The 23,915-nt window shown below is 35.5% G+C and overlaps 1 protein-coding gene across 1 annotated transcript in view; it reads right to left on the bottom strand.

The window, feature by feature from the left end:
* Window positions 1–23,915, bottom strand: part of DNAH8 (dynein axonemal heavy chain 8) — a 147,888-nt gene that overhangs the window by 10,067 nt on the left and 113,906 nt on the right. The window contains exons 70-87 of the mRNA XM_054397009.1: window positions 23,331–23,468; window positions 22,892–23,019; window positions 22,142–22,313; window positions 21,348–21,503; window positions 19,366–19,521; window positions 15,526–15,708; window positions 14,910–15,015; window positions 13,812–14,064; window positions 13,523–13,713; window positions 12,976–13,097; window positions 10,838–10,956; window positions 9,933–10,135; window positions 8,984–9,057; window positions 5,834–5,986; window positions 3,391–3,546; window positions 1,490–1,606; window positions 911–1,012; window positions 380–540 (exon numbers count right to left, since the gene is read on the bottom strand). Coding sequence (XP_054252984.1) covers window positions 380–540; window positions 911–1,012; window positions 1,490–1,606; window positions 3,391–3,546; window positions 5,834–5,986; window positions 8,984–9,057; window positions 9,933–10,135; window positions 10,838–10,956; window positions 12,976–13,097; window positions 13,523–13,713; window positions 13,812–14,064; window positions 14,910–15,015; window positions 15,526–15,708; window positions 19,366–19,521; window positions 21,348–21,503; window positions 22,142–22,313; window positions 22,892–23,019; window positions 23,331–23,468 — 2,690 coding nt within the window. The remainder of the gene's footprint in view (window positions 1–379; window positions 541–910; window positions 1,013–1,489; window positions 1,607–3,390; window positions 3,547–5,833; window positions 5,987–8,983; window positions 9,058–9,932; window positions 10,136–10,837; window positions 10,957–12,975; window positions 13,098–13,522; window positions 13,714–13,811; window positions 14,065–14,909; window positions 15,016–15,525; window positions 15,709–19,365; window positions 19,522–21,347; window positions 21,504–22,141; window positions 22,314–22,891; window positions 23,020–23,330; window positions 23,469–23,915) is intronic.

Raw genomic sequence — 23,915 nt, 5'->3', positions numbered from 1 at the left:
AATAATTCATGGCAGAATTATTAAGAACTACAGTAAAAAAACCCAATCAAACAACAGCAACAAGATGATTCATATCCTTTCACAGGACACATAATATTGGAAGGAAATAAAAGCCAAGCTGTTTCGTATGTTATTTGGAATGAAAAAGTGAATTACTTCAAAGATAAAATTTTAAATAGAGTTTGTACATGGTGCTGCTGAAAAGCCTCATTTAAATACCAGAAGACTGATGGCAACAAAGGCTTGCAGTTACATCCAAAGGCATGCTTATAGTGAAATTCATATGAATATAGGTTTCCTATGAAAAACACACTTTACTTAGATACTTCATAGGAATGTATTTCCAAATACTAGAAGAAAGGGTCTCTGCTTTACTTACGTAATATCAGCATTAGGATGAAGACCAAAGACTTTTGGGCTGTCCATGGCAGGGAGTGACTGGATGTATTCAAAATACTGGTCCAGGGTTTTGCACACTGGAATTTTATATCCAGTGTAAAAACAAAAAGTGCTGTCAAACATCTTTTCATTAAACCATACCTGTGGAAAAAAACAGAGGGGAAAAAAAAAAAAACCCAAACAGCAATTATTCTGCTATTTGGAGTTTTTAAATCTCATTTTTATTCCTGGAGAATTAGGGTTCTTGTTTTACATCTAATTTTACTTGAATACACAAGCAAATCATTAAGAGTTATGTATTCTAAGTTTAAATTCCAGCTGTGTAATTTTAACAGCTTCTGCTCCTCACTAAAGAGAAATCAAGAGGAAGAACCTCAGTACCAAAGAATGTTTTGAAAAATCCATTTTACTCTGAAAAGTCTTATAAACTGATGGAAGAAGGGCATGTTCAGCAAAAAGAAAGTCTTTTTATTGCAGCTTCCAAAATAACTGTATTTTCAAGGTCTCCTACCCTTGCAAAACAATTAAGAAGACGTTTATCGAAGTCATCTGTGACTCGGCCTCCATACTGTACTTCTCCAATCATGTAGCGCACTGTATTCCATGATATCCCCTGGATGTAGTAAATGAAAGACTGTAGTTACAATGTGCAAGAAGAAAGTTCCAGCCTGTAAAATTGTAACATCTGAAGCTCAAAATGCTCTAAAATGCAAGCTGAAATAATCAGGTGGGAGAAAAAAAAAACCAAAACTTTATTTCTAATGTAATTTCTGAGCTCAGTTCTACAATTTAAAGTAAAGTTGGGCTTGATCTTGCTGTTAAAAATGTATCTCATTAGTCATATGACCTGATAATGTATTGAAAATACCAAGACCAAATTCTGAAGTTCTTTACTATTACACATTTTTATGTGGATAATATCACACAAAATATTCAGCCTGACTGTCTCACAGAGTCTGAAACTTTGTTAGAAGTTGCACTGAAAGAATAGCCATGAATGAACTATTATAAAGAATAACATGAAGAAAAACCCAATTCCAGATACTGTACAAAGAAATTAAATATACTGTATGCAAATGTGAGTATTCACCTTCTTGATGTCACATTCATCTAGGTGATTTTGTATAAACTGCACACTGGCTGTAAAATCTGCTGAGTTAAATTCATAGGGAATATTCCAACCCAAAGGCCCAAACTTGCGTCGTTCCTTAGGAATACAATTAAAACCAAAATTATTTATGAAACAACACATATTTTTGTGCCATTATTAAAGTTCAATAATAGTAGTGGAGCATAGAATTGAACTGAAAAAGGAATCTAGCCTAGGACAGCACCATGTGCCACATAAGTTACACTATGGGCGATAAATATACTTGTTTCAAAATTCACAACTTTATTATAAGGTTGCCACCACTACATTATTAAAATTTATTACTGCATACAAAATTGAAAACAAAAGTATTACACTTGCAGTGATAGCAAAAGACTTAAATATATAAGCAAGGGAATATAATCTGCAGGCCAAATATTTTAAACATCCAACACTATTAGATTTCTAACACCTTTGTTTTAGCCACCTCAGTTACATTGATTTTTTTTCAGAATGTAAACCAAATTAATCCAAGAAGCTAAGAATTAAATTGCTAAATAATGCCAACATTTATTAAATTAATAAACAGCACAATACTGACATTCTAAAATTAACTATATGGTAAAATATTTAAGTTTAAATTACCAGGTCAACAATGACTGACAGTCTTTGAAATGTACTTCAGTAACATTTTTAAAGTCCCTTAGCTACAATACATGAAAAGAGCTAGAACTGAAAAACAACCCTTTTAATTTTTTTCAAAATCAAGTACTGTTTATAAGCAGATGTGACAGCATTAACCAGTAATACCTTGCAGAAAGGTATAATGATTTTCTGTCAAAATCCCTGAATTACTTCTTAAGCTATATTTATCACAGCAATCCTGTCATCAAAGATACTAGGAATCAGTCAGTTTAAAGGAAGGACAACATATATATAGTCTGCTCACTGGCAATCTATAAATAAATTTTCTGAACAGATGAATAGCTATAATAGTTTTTAAAAGTACTGATTGACGAATACGCTTAGATCTAGTTCCATGAGAAGAACAGTATAATCCTGAGGCAGCATACAGAAATTTATGTTTATAAAACATAAACAGAAAACATAAACTTTCTGTTTATAGAAAGGTAGAAGGAGAAGAAGAATGCAGAATCCTGTGTCTTAATAGGGATGTTCAACAAATTGTCCTTCCTTGATACATTGAAATTACAAGCAGCTCAATAGAGCCTAGGGCTTAAATAGTGTTTCATAACTATTTTGAGATCCTTGATGAAAATGAAGTATATTCAGAGAGCTCAGAATGCTGGTAATTAATGTGATCTCAAAACTTATATATCTTTTAAGTACCAAGTACAGATATCATTGTGCTAACATTGGAATTAATATAGAAATCACATTGACACAGGTAAAATAAAAATAAGACAGTAAATGCTTGAACTGCATTTAATGTTATCTGTCTAGATATTAGGCAGCTACTCTAAGCAAGGCATCTGGATTACCTTTAAAATCAATGGACAGAGTGATATAACTTTAAAAAATTACCCTCTCTTCTATAGAGAGACAGCTAAGACAGATAAATTGATTTTCTATTTTGGAGTGCTTATATATGTTTCTATTGACTGAAGAGAGAGCTTTTTGCCTTACACCAAATTGCTACCTTTTGGACGGATAAAGCAAGATGAGAAAAAAAACTCTCATAGAATGAAAATTGAGTACGATTGCGTACATTTTTAAAAGCAATTAAGAGAATAAGGAACTCTGAAATACAGATTACAGAAAATAAAGCTTCTGCCCTGCAACATGATGCTACAATAAACATCAGAATGTGTATTTTCAAGAACCTCAGTTAAAGTGACTCCATATATTATAACATTGTTTGCAGACCTCATAAGAAATACCTGAACAGTAGAATGGAGGAAGGCTACAGTGTAAAGCAAAGGTTTCCACATAGGCATATTGGTAACATCTAACAGATCCTGATTAATTGCAGAAAATGTTCTTTTCAGTCCAGCACGTATACCCTGGGGAGGTTCATTTGTAAACTTTATAGCAATCTGTCATGTGAAACAGATAAAGGAATTAGATTTGTTTACTGAAACAAATACAAGAACATTAAAAAAATGCCTATTAGTTAAAAAAAAAAAAGTAAATAGCTGAAGCACTGGTGAGAAAAAGTTGACATGCAGCTTTACTATAAACTGCATAAAAGCATGACACACTAGATTAGGCCCCAAAATATTCTGAATATAGACCTCCAGTGTATATTGTTCAGAACCGTCACCCACACTTGTCCATTTATTTGTTTCCATTGACAACCTGGAAACAGTTGCCATGCATGTTGGAATGATAAAAGAAAACTATCCAGAGAAGAACTCTGTCATATTTCTGGTCCCAGGATTTCACAGGAAATAAAAAGAAATTTCACTTCCTCAGATAAGATCTTTGTATTCACAGCAGCTACCCTAGATTCTCTGGCTATACCTGCAGCAGTAAATTAGATTCATTTGAGAGTGTTCCTGGGCACTCTGGGCAGCAGGCATGGAATTCACACTTGTGATAGTAAACTGCCACAGTCCTGCAGAACATAGCCCCTTAATTTCATGGAAAATGCCTAATGGGAATAGTTGCTATAAAATTTCAGTTGTCAAATGATACCTGCAAGGTTTTTGAGGAGTATTAGCTAGCACGGGTTTTCAAGTCAGCGAATCTTGTAACTAATTACCCCTATGGACAATTCCACTCCAGTGCTGGGTAATGTTCATGGGGCACAACTGAATATGTTAGTTTAGACAGACTGACTTTCCCAGAATCTCTGTTCTATGACACACTTACAAATGCTGAAGGAACCTAAATAAAAACTAAATACTTTGCTCCTCCATCAGTAAGCATTTGTCTGGCTAATTTGGGTAACATGGCAGGTAGCATACATTGAAACGATAGTAGATACGAGGCTCCCCATGGGCTGAATGCAAGCAAAGCTCTGAACTGCTTCTACTACTGAGAGACATTTAATAAAAGACCCTCATGAATATGTAATTCATCTGGCAGTTTTACTATCTCCATGTTTATGGTAAAGAAGTTAAATTATTTTTAAGGAACAACTTTTCAACTTCAGTCTCACAAACTTATTTCTGGGCTGCAGAGCCCAAGCAATCTCAGTGATAAGGTCCAGTCTTCTGAAAGGACCTATCTGCACATGAACAAACTAGAGCATTGGACTAACTGGGAATCAGTCTTCCCAGTATTTCAAGGGATAACCTGTTTGGTTTTTGATGAATGTTCTGTATAAAGAAAAGAAAATTATTCTCTCCTTTCTTCTGAGATGAGGCTGATACAGTTAATGTGACACTATGGACTGGGAAATCACAGGAAGCATTTTAAATAAATCCAGTGAAGATTCATCTTCTCTCTGAGAGATTCAACTCTTTCACTTCTCTATTCTCACTTTTTGCAAAGTGTGTATGTATATACCTCACTATTCATAAACCCCTTGAAGATGCAGGATGCTTTCATTTTTTTTTGAGAGAATACAAGAGAGTGTAGGTCCATACAGATACCTTTCTAGACAGAGTGTTTTTTCCACAGTGAAATACATTTTTTACCAAAGATTGTCTCCTAGGTTCATTCAAGGAAACCTTTTCCCCGTTTACATCCTAGGTATCAAGTATGGTATCTATTTTTATAGAGAGAGAATGAGAACTGCTAAGGAGACTCCCACCGTTACTAAGAGGAAAGGGGTCTGCGAACACAGAAGTGTCAACATATAGACATTACAGGAGACATGAACTAGCATTATGACCCACTGCGAGAATGCTAGGAACCGTCATAAGTGACTTAATTGCACTTTGTAAGAGTTTAGGCAATTTTCCTGACATTAATGAAAAACGTCTCTTTGAAATGTACAGAACAACCATTTATAGTCTATCCAAAAAAAAAACAAGGTTACTTCTTGGTAGATTATGTTCTTTGAGATGTGTTATGTGTGTTCTGTCCACTTTTCAATATTTCAGATAGGGAAATCTGGAGGAGTCTAAGAGCAGTTGAGAGCAATAATCTGTTCACAAGGCATCTGGTTGGGCAAAAAGGGATACAAGTAAAGCCTCACAGTTTTGATTCAAGTGTTTCTGTGTATAGAATTAGTGTGAAATCACAAACACATCATGCATCTTTGAGAACATCCAGTTACTAGTAAGTCACTTTCCTGCTTAAAGTAATATTTGCATTGTAAGGTGAATTTATTTTTTCTTGACTTTGGTTTTGTTTTCCTATTTATTTTGCTTCCATTTACATCTTAAATAACTTTGATGGCATGAGGTACCTCAATTAAATATTTGAACAAACCTGTAGCAACGTAATTGGGAATTTAGGATGTGGTTCGGTAGTTATCCAAACTCGAAACGTCTCATCCTGTATCTCAGCAGTAAGAAGGGTCTCCATTAGTTCATCCATGAAATCCAGTCCAAGATGACAATTCTGAAGTAACACCCAGCCTCCCTAAACAAGAATATCGACTATTACCATATAAAATTTAGAACAAGTTATTAGTCATAATGCTAAAATCAACTTTCTATATTAGAATAAAATTTGGTCTTGCATGAATTGGTTTGGTTGGGTTTTTTTTGTTTTTTGTTTGTTTGTTTTTGAGGATTTTGAATTTTTTTAACTTTGTTCCTAATATGCATTATAATTTGTATGATATGATATTGTAACAGTTGAAGCAAATGGGAAGAGTTAGTGCAAAATTTATTTCCACATCCCATTGTTCATAATGAAATTAACATATTCAGAGATAGTATTTTAAGTAAACTATCAGTGCTACCTAGTGGCAAAAAGAAGTAATTCCTGTCCTCTCCCAGCAAAACTCTAGTGTTAAACAATCCTGCCATCAGATGTGAGTGGAAAAGTAACAGCTGAACTCTAAGGAATTTATCTTTTTAAAAATATGCTAATAACATAATATAAAGTGTAAAGAGGTGGTAACAAGACTCAAACTTTTAAAGTGCTATTAGTTTATTTCCAATAAATGTATTTGCATTAAATTCAATCTCCACATATTAATTTTTATCTTGTTCAGCTCTCAAATTGCATGAAAGCTCTATTTTGATTATTATCTCTTTGCACTTCTGCTTATGAATTTAAATTCAATCAACTTTCATAGCATCACTTTAGAAGTCTGATATTAAAATGGAGCCTGGTATTAAAATGGAGCATTGTTTAATCAGTTCTAAACAGTGATGTGTGGATTTCATTACAGCTTGTAATTTCATTTTGGCAATTTTGGCTTAGCTCATTTAAAAGGAAATAAATAACATTGGTGACAAAAAATAATTGAAATATCCATGATGAACTGATGGATATTAAAAACGAACAAACAACAACAAAAATATGAACAAAAATCAACACCTAAGTGAAGGAGTTTTTTTCCTTCTTTCATGGGGATCCATTTTTTTTTTAAGAAGAAGATCTTAAATCATTTTGTCACATTTATAAATGAACCAGGCTCACTTTTTTAAAATTATCTGCCTGCAACAGAGCACAGCAGTTTTAATCATATTATATACTCATGGCCTGAGGTAAGAAAAACCCCAGATATTTGTCTTCATAGTCACTAATTTTATTTTGATCTTTTAAATCTGATGTTCACATATCATTCTCTCTGTAAAATATGTACACTACCAAGGCATTGATTTCAGAAATTGTTACTAGTAGCTCTACTGGGGTGCTGTTCTGAATAGCCTTGTTCTCTGAACTGAGGGCAAGAGAAAGGCAGGGACTCTCCAGTTTTCATTATTACAATGAACTGGAGGTTGATCATGACAATTCTAGATATAAGGAAGTATGAGATATGTATGTATGCATTTGCACATCAAAAAATGACATCTTCTATCAATAGAATTCTTTTTCTAAAGTGGGACACATCTATATTCTATCTACTGGTGTCACAGCATTTGATGGGACTTGAGAGGTTACTGAGAAACAATATAGAGTATTTCTGTAACCAAGAATCTTGGATTATACAGTAATGTCTAGCAAGTGTGCAGTAAAGGCTAAATACAAGTATTATATACTTGTCCATAATAGAAAAAGACAAAACAGACTGTATTATAGTCAAATTAATAAATATCTGACAAGATATACCTCTCTTGTCTCAAATGAAGATATCACGTGGACAGCATGAAATTATCTACTTGAAGATGTTCCTGCTCATGGCAGGGGAGTGGTTGTACTAGACGACCTTTAAAGGTCCCTTCTATGACAATTTATTTAACGATTCTATAATACAGTTGGACCTCTTCTGTTCTCTGCATGAAAGACAGACAGTCCTGGAAAGGCTCTGAAGCACTTCATGACTGAAGTCAGAATAAGATGTCAGAACTATGCAGAAGTCTAAAGAACCATTTCCTCATCTCATTATGATTGAACATTAGAGAATAAAGTGACAAAACAGCTGTTTAGTTCAGCTGGCAATCTGAAACTGTCTTGATCATGAATCTCCAACAGTCTCAAAAGGACATTTGTTCTTGCAGAGTGTTCTGTCTTACGACCTCATTTTTCACCATTCGTGCTTCCAGAGACCCAGGGAATCTAATAGTTGTCAAATATTCTGAGGAATTGGATTTTAAATCTCAGTGATTCTATCTTTAAATTTTTACCTATCTTTTGATGAATACTCCCCCTGAACATATTTGAAAGCATATACTGGTGAGCAAATAGGTAATAGGGTAGCCTGGCAGGTACAACCACCTTGACAGAAACAAAAAGCCTGACAAACAAGTGACAAAAGGGCTGAGGCTTGCTACAGGTTGATAAAGATAACCTTGGTGCCTCTCTGACATTAACCAGCATCTCTGTGCTCAGTCTCTGACCCTGTATTTGTGTGGGCTCAGCCCTCCAACTAATTAGAACTGACTCCATCGCATCCTCATTTTAGAGTATAAATAGAGCCCTATAGAGCCATTTTGAATTGGTCTCCTCACAGCAGCTAGCAGCCTGGCAGTTGGATCCTCTCTGCTTGGAATGGAATGCCATCTACGGATCATCTCATCTGCCATCTGAGTCCTCACTCCTTCCTTTGGGAAACTGGGAATGGGAGGTTTCCCTTTATGAGTGAGCACATTCACATTTTGGTTCATCATTCTAGAAAGAAAATTCCTGAAAGTTTAAGGTTAAAGCTTAATCGGTTGTGTAGTAGCATATTCCTGACTGACATCCAAACTTGTAATTTAATTAACTTGGAAGGAGTGCTGAGTAATTTGGATTTCTGAGTCTGACAGCTGTTGCTGCCTGGTTTGTGGGTTCCTCCGTGAACAAGTAGCAATCAAAACTTTTCCTGAACACAAGTCAGTTCAGGTCTCTTCGAGTGAGTATAACAAGTGGTGCTGTACTCCTGCTTTATGCCTGATAGGAAGGTGGAAATGCAAAATATTGAAGATTGCATTAAAAAAAAAAGTGTAAAAGAATATTAAAACAAATATATTGCAGTTTTCCCACCTTTTCCATTGACATCTGTATAAATTTGCGAGCATGAACTTCTTGTCCTTGACCCATAGAAATGGTCCTACATTCTACAACACATTTAACAATAAATGATTAATGAACTTGTATTCTTCAGAAACCGTAAAAACTCCAATCCAGTTCAAAAAACCAGTGATCTAAATGTGACAAAATCAAGCACGTTTTTATGCAAAAATAAATACTTATGAAAGTAGAATTCCTTCATTATACTGTTATGTATAAATTGTCTAAGGACTGAAACTTTGTAAATAACATTAAAATATACATCCACAATATTTACAGTGTTTGTAGAAGTGAAATACTGACAAATGTTATTATGGTCAGGGAGGATTTGTGCCAAATTTTAATGAAGTCACAGCATTTGACGCATAATCCCAGTTTTTTAAGTGTAGATAATGAAAACATATAAACAAGCACAATGCATGGTAACGAAATAGCATTTTGAACATATTAATGTGACTAATGTAATGAATATAAGTATCTGCTCCTCAGTTTTCATGCACAATTTTTCAAAATGTCCATATACTGTAGACATGAAGTCCAGAATATACAAAAGCAGATTCTGCTGGTATTTTTTATTACAAAGAAACTTGTAAAAGTAATCTTCCAGAATTTTGCATTAGCCACAGTTAAAAGAAGAAATCAGTATTGTTATTGTGACAGAATTAAAAAAAAAAAAAAAAGTAAATATTGTCTTACAGCTAGAAGTTAAAAAATAAGGCTGCACTGTCTAAGATCACAGAATGACTCTCAGCATATGATCTTTTATTTAAGATATTGTTTTACCTCTGAAATGATGGTTCAGGAATAAACAGTGCAACATAATTTAAGAAACGTTTTTCAGAACAAAAAAAAAAATCTCTGAAATGATTTACATTACCCTTCTGTATCCTGAATATATGACAATGAACAATTACTTTCATACCCAGTTTAAGTTTCCTAGCCAAGGAATCAATCTGAATAGTTGGGTCAGATCCCATAGACAAGAAACAGATGAGAGGTGTTCGCGTGTCACTTTCCTCCCAAGTCTTTTGCAAATTCAAAATAACGGGTTCTGTATATTTCTCATCCAGGGAATTTGCAATGTATTTCCTGGCTTGGGAAAGTGTTCGGTCTGGACACCAAGACCTAGAAATTAAAATACAGACTAAGATACAAACTCACTACCTCTTACTGTTGCAAAGAGAGACTTAAATCAGAAATTCTGTTTTTTTCAAATAGAGATTTTTTGCTTCAAGACATGAAATTCTGGCCTTTTTTACTGTACAGGTTGAATCTGCTCCAAAACCAAATCATGGTCAAGTAACTAATGTTGCTGGTGTTTAAGTGTCTCATTTACTTGTTGGAAATTATACAATGAATGTAGTAAGATATGATCTCATGCATAAGGCAGCTGAATGCTGCTTTGGGAAAATCCTTTCTATCCCAGAGAGAGCCACAGAGATCTTAGCTGATGCAATCAAATCATTTATAGCACACTTTTCACATGGTGTTTTTGCTTTTTGTCTTTGTTTTTAATTACTAATGTAAAGTTATTTAAAAATAGTTCATTGTAAAAGAAATTTTTAAAAAAAATCAATATTTTGAGAACTGAGTGATTGTACCTTTTCAGTGGCATTTTGGACAAGACTGCAACACAGTTCTCAGTTTCCGTTTGTCATAACATAAAAGCAAAGTGAGCAGATTAAATTATATTTCATGTAAGTAAATGAAATCATATTTCTTTTTACCCAGAAATTTATTAAAATCACAATATTACCATAATAGCATACTGATAGACTGAGACATGTGATGAAACCATGTATGTCTCAAATTTCTGAAAGTGCTCACCTGATAAGTAAAAGCTTGCGAAAGGTATCAAGTGACTCATTATATCCATCAGGAATAATTTCTTCTTCAGGAGCATCCTTGTCAAACCAACTTTTCCATCCCTTTTCATTACAGGCTATCTAAATTTATTACACGAGCACACATATTTCATCTGCAGTAAAATCTCCTTGTAACTATATGTTGTAATGAGAGTCTGTTATTATATCAGGATATATTACAAGTAGCATTAAGCCTCTAGTGTTTAAGATATACACCATGTGAATTGCTATTAAGATGTTACAAGCAGAAATTTTACTACTAAAATGCAGGATCTTAAAGTAATCTGTTCTCCACCCAAACCCAGGCAGCTACTGAAGAAAAATCAGTAAATAACAAAAGGACTGTATACTACAAGAGGAACATACTGTGATTAATTTATTCCTTCTGATCATAAAGTACTAAGAAGAACAGAAAAATCTGTCCCAGTACAATCCAACCAGCTAATGAATCACAAATTAAAAATAACAAACTCCAATGAGCTTTTGACTTGAGAAAGAATTAGTCCGACCACAAATACAATTATTATTTAGGTACTTTTTAGAACCCATGGCCTTATAGGACAAGGGCTGCTTGTGGACAGAACATAGCGAAAATTGCTATGAGTTGTGCCTTTAATGCAGTGACTGAGAAAAGTCAGCTACTACAAGAAGGACATATGTTTTGAAATACAGTGCCATAAGCCTATTAGAAAACAAGAAGTGATGTCCAGTTGACTGACCTACACCAAGAATGTACTGGGAGTGAAGTGAGAAATGAACACACAGGGAACTCTTCCAACTATGTATTTCCTATAATGAAACTCACCTGGAGTGATTCATAAACATCAATTGTCCCTTTCTGAACTACAATCCAAGTATAAGGAAAAAAATTTTTTTCATAACCATAATCAAAGAGTTCAGTTCCACATCAACTTGAGCACATGCTAGGGGAGTATTCACAGGAGATATCATCTGAAAGCTAGGCCACAGCCAGTGATATGTTACTGACCTAAAAGGATTTAGTTGACTCACTAAAATCATTAAGCTTTCATTACATTTTCCTTTGTACCATCTCTCATGTAATGGAGAGTGTAATCCTGAAGTAGTAAGTGCAAAAAGGAACAGAGTTGTCTACATGTTTAAAGAGGAATAGATCTTCATTAAATTAAGTTTGGCATCTGGGAGTGGAGAGCTTAATTTTTACAGGAGAAAAACAATTGTAACTGGAAAGAAGTAAAACACAGACAACCTAGGCATACCATTTTCGAGCTTTTTTCTTACTTTAAATGATTTTTTGTTTGTACTTCAATGAATATTGATACCGTTGTATTTAATATAAGCCGAATAGAACAGCATATATAATGGATGCAAATAAATACAAAAGAGATATTAATTTCTTACTTGCATTTTTTAAATTTATGTCCCAGTTGGCACTATCTAATATTCCATCTCTATTTATTACTTTTCAATTTCTGAATATATGGCAGTTTTAAGTTAGTGCTAAAAGGTTAGTTAAATAAGGAGGCCTTTTGTAGTTGTCTAAGTGTTTTGTAGTCTAAAACTTTGTTTTTGTCAATTCTAGAAAAGTCTCATAACAAAACCATTACAATCTACAAATTAAAAGGAAAATATGTAATTCATAGCCCCATAACAAATTTAAATAATGTTAACAAGTGCAGTAGCATGCATTTTGGGTTCCGGTGCCCTAACAGACCAGAGTGAAGACCTAACTAGAATTCTTCCAACATTTTCCTAAATTAAAATCCTATTTTGATATCCCAGAGACCAAAACCTGGAGGAAATGGGCTGATTTGCATGCAGATCATGCTTTGATACAGAGTTTGGAAACAGCCAGGACCACTTGCATATACATAACGTAGGTAAAATCTCTGCTAGTCTTCAGGGCACTAAACGCTATCACAAAGTGGACTTGGCTGACCAATGCTGTCCCAGCAAGTGTCCTTGCTATCAGCCTGATTGACAAGGAGTGCTTAGGACACTAAAAAAAACCTGTAACTGTATGTAGCTGATAAACATGTTGCAAACTTATGTGCATATAAATTCATGTATGTTTCAATAAAATAAACATTATTTTTATAGCTAGCTCATCATATCTATCACCTGATTCAAAATTTCTTCAAACTGTGGAAGTTTGCTCAATTCCACTAGGTTTAGCCACATAATATCAAGAATCCAGCGGAATGGTTTGGGTGGGCAAGCCTGTAGATCCAATGCTGCACCTCCTGTAGAAAGAAACGTTCTAATGGAATAAATATGCCATTAAGCATCAAGATATATTTGATATTTCTTTTGAAATTATGTTTTTCTGGCCTCTGTAATCTTCAGTGGGGTACTAATTGCACACTTGTGTACCTAGCATTTATTTCAAAAAAATCATAGGATAATTTAGTCTAGAAGGGACTTCAAGAGGTCTCTAGTCCAACCTGTTCAAAGGAGGGTTGCTATGAGATAAAATCAGGTGTTTATCCTGTCTGGTCTGGAAAATCTCCAAGGACAGAGACTGCACAACCTTTTTAGACAGCGTGTTCTAATGGTTGTCCGTCCTCATAATGAAAAAAATTCCCCTTATACGCACTCTGAACTTCTCCTTTTTCAGTTTATTTCTGTTGTCTCTCATCTTCCTACTACTTTTTTTTTTTAAACTTACCTCTACTAAGTGTATGGAACTCTGTGTTTTTCACATGTCCTCTCTCAAGATCAATTTTTAATGTCAGGAGGAGGGTAAAGAGGAATTTGTGGTTTTCATGGAAGCCTCTAACAGAATATGAGTAAGTTTCAAAGGTAAGATACTCAATAATATTTCTGATTCTTTTCTGAGGTAAAGGAGACTTCTTAGATCTGAATCATAACACAAAGCACAAAGAAAGCATGTTAATTACAGTAAATACATTAGAAAAACAAATATCTGCATAGTAGAAAAATCTGTGTCTTCCCACCTGACCATGGATTGATCAAATAACTTCAGGAACTGAGCCAGTGAAGTTTGATACATATTATTGACCATGCTCATTTCTGTAATAAGAAAATAAAGAATGCTTCCCCGTGTAGCAGCAGGTCGATATTCTTCCTGAGCAGTGTTAATCTTCACTTCAGTTTCTGCTGCCACAGACAACTTTACAGCTACTTCAGCAGCTGTTTGCTTAGTTGTTTGGAGAACACCAATCAAGGATTCATCATCTACTAGTGAACCTAAAAAGTAAGATATTGGATGTTTAGGACATTTTCATAACAACTTTTTCACTTCATATATGTACATATCAAAAAGCCAAATTACAGGAATTATTTATAACAAATGGAAATTATGTACTGAATTTCAGAAAGCTTTTTAAATGGTAAATAGGATATATAACACCGAAAATTATTTTTACGTTCAACATGCTAAAGAAAAGCATTCAACCTACACATGAATGTACCGATGCCAGCAGCTTTACAGCATGTACCAAAGAAGTCAAGTTTCTTTTGCATGTCATACATATTTATATACAGTTCTTCAATTATTTTAAAGTTTATTGTTTTGTACACTCAATTCAAAAGACCTAAGGTCCTGAAGGCAATGGTCACACACAGCATTTCAGCATCTCAGGTACTTACTGATCAGTTTGTTGGAAGTTACCACTTTTTTCCACCAGAGAGAGAGTAACTTGCAGTCTCCTAATATACTGCAAAATACTTTCATCACCATTGAAGCTAGCCTATTTTATTTTGCATTTTCAGTATATTAAGGATTTGCCTGTCATCAGGTACCTTTTCTTATGTGAGGGACAGAAAGCTCTCAAGAAAATTATTTTATTTGTTTTACAAAACTTGTTTAGGTGTTAAAAATGCTTAGTGTCTAGGATTGCATATGGTGATACATAGTGTATATGATCCACCAAATCCCTCTTACTTTGGTAAATCACCATACTTCAAATTTCTGCCATTAGATATTCCCCTATTGTATCTTGGATGGATAAATCAGGGTTTTTTTTTTATTGAAAGATTCTAATGTAAATCAGTTTAATCTCTCAGATCTGCTTAATCCTTTGATACAGAACCTTTGGTTGCACTTAGTTTATACAGAAGGTTATCTTCCAGTTCTTTCATTTTCCTCTTATTGGAAGTTACATCTTCCATGAGTTTAATCCGTTCTGCTTCCAGTTCCTGTAATTAAAAAAAAAAAAAAAAAAAAAAAAAAAAAAAAAAAAAGAAGAAAAGAAAAAGACATGACACTTTATGGACTGTAATACCTGAAATTCAGTTGCTAATTTTTGAAGTTCATGAAATGTGATAGAAGACATAGGTGAAGAGTTGGATTCAGGCATGAAATGTGCATTTTACTTTCTCAGGTTTTATAACATTCTCTTGTTTTGTTTTGTTTTGTTTTGTTTCATTTTGTTGCTTTTGTGGGGTTTTCTTGTTTGTCTTTAAACAGTGTTTTTTTCAGTATCTTATAGATGACAAATGCTTATGTTTAACTGTTTGTGTCATACTGACAGTCAGATCTTCTAGGTATATTTTTGATATTTGGAAATTTCTATACTGAATCTGAAAAAAAATAGCAAATCACTGATGTCTTTTTTTCATTTGAACATTTGTTTTTCCCTACATACTAAAACCAGTTGCATTTTAAAAAAAGAGTATCACTACGGTTTGCATATTTTGCTAGGTTACCTGTTTTTCAGTAAGGATTACTCTTCTTAGTAACTGATTCTCAAGTCCTTTCACAGTAACAGTAAAATCAATAATTGCTGTTTTTGCATTAACTTCAGGTGTGAAAGCAGGATTAGGTAGCTTTGTAGTTATGTACAGTCTAAATGTACTCAAAACATCTACTTCTTTGTCACCAACTTTCACCTGTGGAACAATTTAGCATAGTATTAAGCAGAGCAGAAAGAGCTTTATTTGAATCTATAATACTGACCTGGGAAAAAAAAAAAAAGACATTATTTGAAATGTCAGAGAAAGAAAATTTATTTCATAATTCAAATTCGTCCTGAAAATAACAACCAATGACCAAAAGGAGCAGTTAGGATACGTTATAAAAGTAGCATTCCCATGCAGGTAATTATAGGGATTATTTCTACTGTGGGTTATAATTAATGGATTTAGAACCATTTGGTTTAGGCTTTGTGTTTCTAATCACACCTGAAATTAAATATGGCAAAAACCTCTGGGAAAATCATTGTTCTCTTGTGTTCAGGGGAACAAAGAAAGTACTTGGTCCAACAGCAGAACATACATATTGGAAATAAATCCTATATTTATTAAGACTAAGCAGATTTTAAATGATCTTTCTAAAATAACTGCAAATTTATTAAATTTTAGACAGAATTTTTTATAGAAGTTAAAATATTCCAAATCAGCAATTTAACTTAAAAGCAGTATGTGCACAATGAAATCTAACCACTGAATCATTCCAAGGCCACCTCAAATTCCTGCTTAAGAAGGAGTAGGACCAAACCACTCCATTAAGCATAGTTTGTTCTGACACTCAAAGTAAAACTAATCCCCAGAAATAACAATCATTTTATTTTCATCATCATCAATAGTCTGGTCTACCAGCCAGGTAATTAAGATGGAGAAAAAGACCTGTGGAATTATACAGCATGTGCAGTAATTTTGTTTCAGAATATTTGAAGAGGGTTTGTTTTAAAAATTTGGAGTGATTTCTTGATCTAACAAAGGTCAGAAAGACTCATGATTTTTCAAAGCTGGGAATATACTTAAGATAATTAATAAACCTTTGCATTTTTTGGCTTGTTCCATGAGAAAACAACTCCATTACAGATTAAAGATTCCCCAGTTCCTACAATCAGTGCTTAACATTAACAAAAGAGAGATCTTTTCAATTCTATTCAATCTATTGAAGGGCATAAAAGGAAATTGTTTGAAAATCAGTAGAAAAGTTTTTAAGTATTCAATAGGATAAACATAACTGGTTCCAGTTTGGAATCTTCAGTAGTAATGTCAGTAGTTAAACTCTAATTTTAGACTCATGAAATTACTACTCAGCTGAGGTTCCATCTCCTATAATTTGCTAGCTCTGTTTGATTCTTTTCACTACTCTACTGAATACAAAATTTACCTGATTCAGCAAAGGTTTGGAATGAAAGGGTAAAATATAATTCCTCGCAAAAGCTAACTACTTATTCCAGGTCTTTTCACAGAATCGTGGAATATTAGGGGTTGGAGGGGACCTCGAAAGATCATCTAGTCCAACCCCTAAGAGAGCAGGATCATCCATACCAGGTCACACTGGAATGCACCCAGGCAGGTTTTGAGTATCTCCAGAGAGGGAGACTCCACAATCCCCCTGGGCAGCCTGTTCAATGTTCCCTCACAGCGAAAAATTTTTCCCTCATGTTTACATGGAACTTCCTATGCCTCAACTTCCACCCACTGCCCCTTGTCCTGTCATTGGGCATCACTGAGCCTGACTCCATCCTCTTGGCTCTCACCCTTTACATATCTATAAACATTAATGAGGTCACCCCTCAGTCTCCTCCTCTCCAAACTAAACAGCCCCAGCTCCCTCAGTCTCTCCTCATAAGGAAGATGTTCCACTCCCTTAACCATTTTTGTGGCTCTGCGCTGGACTCTTTGAAGCAGTTCCCTGTCCTTCTTGAACTGAGGGGCCCAGAACAGGACACAATATTCCAGATGTGGCCTCACCAGGGCAGAGTAGAGGGGGAGGAGAAGCTCTCTCAACCTACTAACCATACCCCTTCTAATACACACATTGGCCTTCTTGTCCACAAGAGCACATTGCTGGCTCATAGTCATCCTTCCATGTACTAAGACCCCCAGGTCCTTTTCCCCTTCACTGCTCTCCAACAGGTCAGTCCCCAACCTATACTGATACATGAGGTTGTTCTTTCCCAGGTGCAAGACTCTTGCCCTTGTTAAATTTCATTAGATTTCTCCCTGCCCAATTCTCCAGCCTGTCTAAGTCTCACTGAATGGCAGCACAACCCTCTGGTGTGTCAGCCACTCCACCCAGTTTTGTGTCATCAGCAAACTTGCTGACAGTGCTCTCTGTTCCCTCAGCCAGGTCAGTGATGAATATATTGAATAGTACTGGTCCCAGTACTGACCCCTGAGGGACTCCACTAGATACAGGCCTCCAGCTAGGCTCCATCCCATTGGCCACAACTCTCTGACTTCTTTCCTTCAAGCAGTTCTCAATCGACCTCACTGCCTGATCATCCAGACCACACTTCTTCAGTTTATCTGTGAGGATGCTGTGGGAGACAGTGTCAAATGCCTTACTGAAATCAAGATAAACCACATCCACTGCTCTACCATCGTCTATCCACCTGGCTGTGTCCTCATAAAAGGCTATCACATTGGTCAAGCTTGACTTCCCCCTGGTATCCCCATGTTGACTGCTCCTAATGACCCTATTGTCCTTGATATGTCTAAGGACAGTGCTGAGGATATGTTGCTTCATTACCTTTCCAGGGATAGAGGTGAGGCTGACCAGTCTATAGTTACCTGGGTCCTCCTTCTTACCCTGTTTGAAGATTGGAGTGGCATTTGCCTTCCTCCAGTCCCCAGGCACCTCTCCTCTTTGCCATGACTTACCAAAGACAGTGGAGAGTGGTCTGGCACTCCGCCAGCTCCCTCAGCACCCACAGGTGCATCCCATCAGGACCCATGGATTTATGGATGTTCAGATTACTTAACTGTTCCCTAACCCAGTCCTCATCAACCAAGGAAAACTCCTCCTTTGTCATGTCTTCCTCTGGGGCCTCAGGGGTCTGAAGCTCCCTGAGGACAGTCTCCAGCAGTATAGATGGAGAAAAAGAAGGCATTCAGTAACTCTTTTGTATCCTCTGTCACCAAGGCACCCACCTCATTCAGCAGAGAGCCTACATTGCCTCTAGTATTAGTTTTTCCTGCAATGTGTTTGAAGAAGCCCTTTCTGATGTCCTTGACCTTCCTTGCAAGGTTGAACTCCAAGAAGGCCTTAGCTTTCCTAGTTGCCTCCACACATCCTCTGACAACACTCTTATACTCCTCCCAAGTGGTCAGCTCCTCTTTCCATGATCTGTAGATTCTCTTCTTCCACTTGAGTTTGCTCAGCAGTTCCCTACTTAGCCACACAGGTCTCCTGGCTCCCTTGCTCGATTTCCTACGTGTTGGAATACTCTGATCTTGAGCTTGGAAGAAGTGGTCCTCAAATAGTAACAAACTACCATGCCCCCCTTTACCTTCTAGTACCCTGTCCCATGATATTTCCCCTAGCAGTTGCTTGAAAAGGCCAAAGCTGGCCCTGCTGAAGCCCAAAGTTGTGATCCTGCTTGGTATTTTGTTCCTACCACACAAGATCCTGAACTCCACCATCTCATGATCACTACAGCCAAGGCTGCCCTAAACCTTCACTGCTTCAACCAGACTCTCCTTGTTAGTGAGTATCAGGTATCAGGTCCATCAGGGCTCCTCTCCTAGTTGGCTCATCCACCATTTACATCAAGAAGTTATCGTCAATCAATTTGTTTGATTACTAACCTTAAAAGAAGTTCCAGATTTCATGAAATTCTTTTCTAATATATTATCAAGGACTGGATCCAACTCTTCACCTATATCTTCAATCACAAGTGATCGTCCCAGTGAAAGACAATCTTCTAGGTGAGTACGGAAATACTTGTCATTCAAAGTCGTTACCTCAAAAAGTAAATTATAAATTGACTTAAGGACAAAAATACTTCTTCAAATTCTTAAATGAAAATCATAGATCTAACTATGAAAGCTATTTTCATTGGGTTTGTTAGCTGAATTTTAAAGAAAATAATTAATGCTGTAGCAATTTATATGGAAATATTTCTTGTGTATACAATGAAAAGTGCCCTTAAAATGCGAATTAAAAATTTTAAAACTGTTGGTAACATAATATGCCAGAATTAACTGTAAGAGGAATAATGTACCAAATTAAACTGGTACAGCATATTGGGAACTTTAGTAGATCCTCCACTGAGCAGAGAGGCTGGACTAGATGATCTCCAGAGATCACTTCCAGCCTCAACTTTTCTCTCGTTCTGCAGCTTGCTTTATCGATGTTAAAATAATAAGCAACAATTTTGCATTCATTTTTCTCCAAGATTTGAAATCTTCAAAATCTAGAGATCCTAAAAGCCTGAAAATTTTTGACGGTCCAGCAGAATACGAGATTTGTGGTGTTCAGATGAACGTTTTTAAAACGCAGGTTCTTTTTCCCATGCTACTTTGCTTACGAAAAATTCTTTTGTGATACAAACTCCAGGTGACACATGAATGCCTTCGTATTATATTTCATGAGCATCTGTTCTAGTTAGATTCCAAAGTGGGTCTGGGCCCCTCCAGACCTGCAGACAAAGGCACTCACACACACACTCAGATAAAGTTCAGTATGTCCCTTTATTAATCCTTAATAATTACACACATATCAACCTGAATGCAAGCATAGAGGCAAAGATCCAGGTGCTACTGCTTGTCCCCAATGCAGCTGCACTGGTCAAAGGTTGGCAGGTATGAGTTCTTCGTGGGCATCCCTATGGGGGGAAGTAGGTCCCTCAATATCACAGCTGCTCAAGCTCCTGGGGAGAAGCCTCCCCTTTTATTGTATGGTGGTCCAGCCCCTGTGCCTGCATGTTTGGCCAGAACATGAGGGGAGAAGTGCCAAACCCTACCTCCACTTACGTAAGAATGAAAGTTCCTGCACATGTATCTGCAGGCACCCCCAGGGATCATTACTAAAGTTTTAGCTGTTGTTTTTCCCCAACCATCCTTGCATGCTTTCCTAATCAGCCTTGACTTCAAGACTCCTGCCAGTTCCTTAGCTTGGAGCAGCATGTTCTCCCTAAACAGTGCAGAATATTCATAGGCCAGCAATGGAAGATTTACCAATTAACTCATTCTAATACATGCCATGTTAACCTGTCCTAATAGAGTATTCAACCCTAATGGCTTAAGCTATAAAAGTGCTACTAAAATTGCAGTTAGATTAGGGTGGACAAATTTGTCTTGGGTTTGCTTTCAATTGGTTGTCCTCAATTTACTTTTGCATCAATAACCTCATGTATGACTTCCATCTTGGGTTGTAAATTCTGGACTGCATGAGTTTAAGTACTTGGCCTACATTTTCAAAGCTGTTAAGTTATCCTGCCTTTATCTGTAATCTTACTAACTGTTGCCCAATTTAGTATCAATTAGCAATTTCACTGCTTTGACCTCTGTATGGGGAACACATCTGAGGAAGAGGTAGCCTTGCTAGATTTCATACTGGTATTCTAACTTTTCCAAGATCATGAACAGGACTTACAGTTCTTGTCAAGTTCCCTGCTGATGCATCCATATCATTGCCAGTCATTAAAGTTATCTCAGATATGTATTAGTTGTGAGTTACACTGTCTTAAATGCAGACACACCTTAAAGCAATAAAGTATGAAGGACCCTGAGGTCCCTTCTAAACTGGAATACAATGCAGCAGATTATTCATTTAAAACACTGCTTACCTGTAGTTCATTTCCCTCTTCTTTATTTTTAATCCACGATTTTCCTTGAGTTTGTGGGTCTATCAGAAGCGGATATCTAGTTGCCTTAGTGACAATGATACCATTCTGAATTGAGAGATCATCTCCAGGCAGTCCCTGAAGATTCCACTCACTGATCTGAAGAATATTAAAAAAAAATAAAAGTAGTACTTTTAAAAATGGAATTTTTAATTATATAGCATTAGAAAAAAATATATTTTAAAAGTTTAAGAAAATCAAATAGCACCTTGACAACCAAATTAAACATTGGGATTGGTTTAGAGAAAACCAGGTTAAGACAGCTTTTGGGGCTTAATATTTACTGAAGGAAACCTGATGATTCTGGCATTGTCTTCTGTTTGATTTCTCATACATTCACACTGAATGAAAAGAGTTTATGTGTTCTTTTTCAAATGTTCCCTGAGATTAAAATTTATTTGAATCCAAACCCAGATAATATTTACAGAACCAAAACCTAACAACCAAACCCACTGTTTTAGTAGATATATGATCTATAGCTGTGGTGAGGGGTTCTCAAAATAAGATGCTTGAAACTGCACTATCTCACTGGTAATTGTCTGATGTGTCACTTGTTTATAATATTAACTTTTTAATCTATCTAAATATTGCTCAGTACTGAGATGTTGAGAGGAAACTGACAAGAACATTCTGAAATCATAGAACTACACTGCACAGTAATACTGGGGATTACAGTTCTGTTGTAAGCAAGCCAATGTTGTTTTGGAGAAGAAGCCCAAGAAACAGTAAGAACTTACTGTTGCTGGATCTACCAACATAGAAATCAGGTTCAAATTTTCAGAAAAGGGGATTTTATGGGCTCTCATCTCTGCTTCCCATAAATCTTTAATCAAAAGCTTCCTGAAGTTTTGATTAAAAGGTCCACAGTACGAAAGAAAAGCTGTGCAGAGAAGCACATCTCCCACAAGTCTAGAAAAAGAACAAAACCATAATTGAAATATGAGGTACAATTTCAAATTCTATAGATTTAGACAACCAGTTTTTGAAACATTTTGATGTCTGTTCTGAGGATAATTTAAGGAGACAGCCGTTGCTCTTTGAGAACAGCAAATAGTTTCTCCGTGTTTCCAAAATACTTTTGTGGCAAAATTTGTAAGCAGTACTGTATGAAAACATTACTTTCATGAGTCTAAGAGGTAATCAAGTCCTGATTACAACTAGTCCTTCTTTCATAATTGAAGCAGGAAATCAGTTTATTTCTAAAAAATATGTCTGCAATACAATATTTATCAAAAGTTATAAACACTTTTTTTCCAGAAGGAGAAAGAACCCCTTTGCAAATAAATTCTGAAATCAGAGACATTGTTCTGAACTGAAATACAAGCACTCAGGTATTCGCTAATGGGAAGACAATTCAAATTCAGGATAATTCACTTAATTTCCAGGAAGAAAATTAAGTAGAACTATCAAAAATTCTAAATTGCTTACAAGCTCTTCAGTCTTCACACTTTTCTTTTGTTTGTTTTGTTCTCTGATGAATTTGATACCTGTTAATTTGCGATTTAAATTCTTTACTTTGCTGAGTCCACCTAACTTTCTCTCCACTTAGTCCATCTATAAGTGCAGAGGCTGCTTGCATCTTTCTTCTGCATGTTTCTGCATCATCCAGTAAGTCCTAAAAATGAAAAATTACAGAATGCAAAAACCTGAAGTTATTTTATATATTTTTTATCCTCTTATCTTTATTATCACTACTTTATTTATATAGAACTCATTCTCGAGAACAGTAACTGAATCTATTGTCTAACATGTTCCTACTCACAGAAATTAGGAAATATGAGAGAACATATATTTAAATCTCTTACTTTTATATCTGAACTCATCCATAATTCAAGGTAGCCAGCCCTAAATGCATGTTTGTATCAATTCCTGATTACAGTATTGCATGCAAGTATTTTTGATAACACTAAAACACTGGTATCTCACCGTTTTCTCTTTCATTGCTGCATCAAACTTTGCCTGCACTTTATCCAGTTCAGCTTGCTTCTCATCTAATGCCTCCTGAGCCTCTGCTAATTCTGCATTGGCTATTTTCAGGCGGCCTTCCTGTTTTGCCAAGTTAGCCTAAAAGATAAAAAATATTAAAACAATAATTGTACAAGATTTTAATATACTTTGATGGATTATTTTAGGCTGGTAATCACAAGAAAATTATTTTTATATAAATATTTTTATAATTATTAAAACGATCAGAAAACCATTCAGATACATAGCAGATACTATTTTTTGTTAAATTGCAATGTAGTACTCAAGGTTTCTAATATATATTGTCAGCTTCATTTCTTTTTTTTTCAAGAAGTGCATTTTCAAAAGCTGGTTCAAAAAGTGAAGTTTTTCAACTTACATACTGGGTTGGCTAGAGAACAATCACTTAATCTTCTGTTTGGTTATAGGCTATAGTCTTTCTTTTTTATTTGTACATTTGTAGCAATCAAATATCACAACAATAGGAAAATGGTCCTTTATCAACTAACAATATAGCTGTTATCCACTAGAAAACCATGGTCTTAA

Source organism: Indicator indicator, chromosome 2, assembly GCF_027791375.1.
Source record: "Indicator indicator isolate 239-I01 chromosome 2, UM_Iind_1.1, whole genome shotgun sequence".
Taxonomy (NCBI): domain Eukaryota; kingdom Metazoa; phylum Chordata; class Aves; order Piciformes; family Indicatoridae; genus Indicator; species Indicator indicator.
This window is presented reverse-complemented; position numbering and strand designations above follow the sequence as displayed.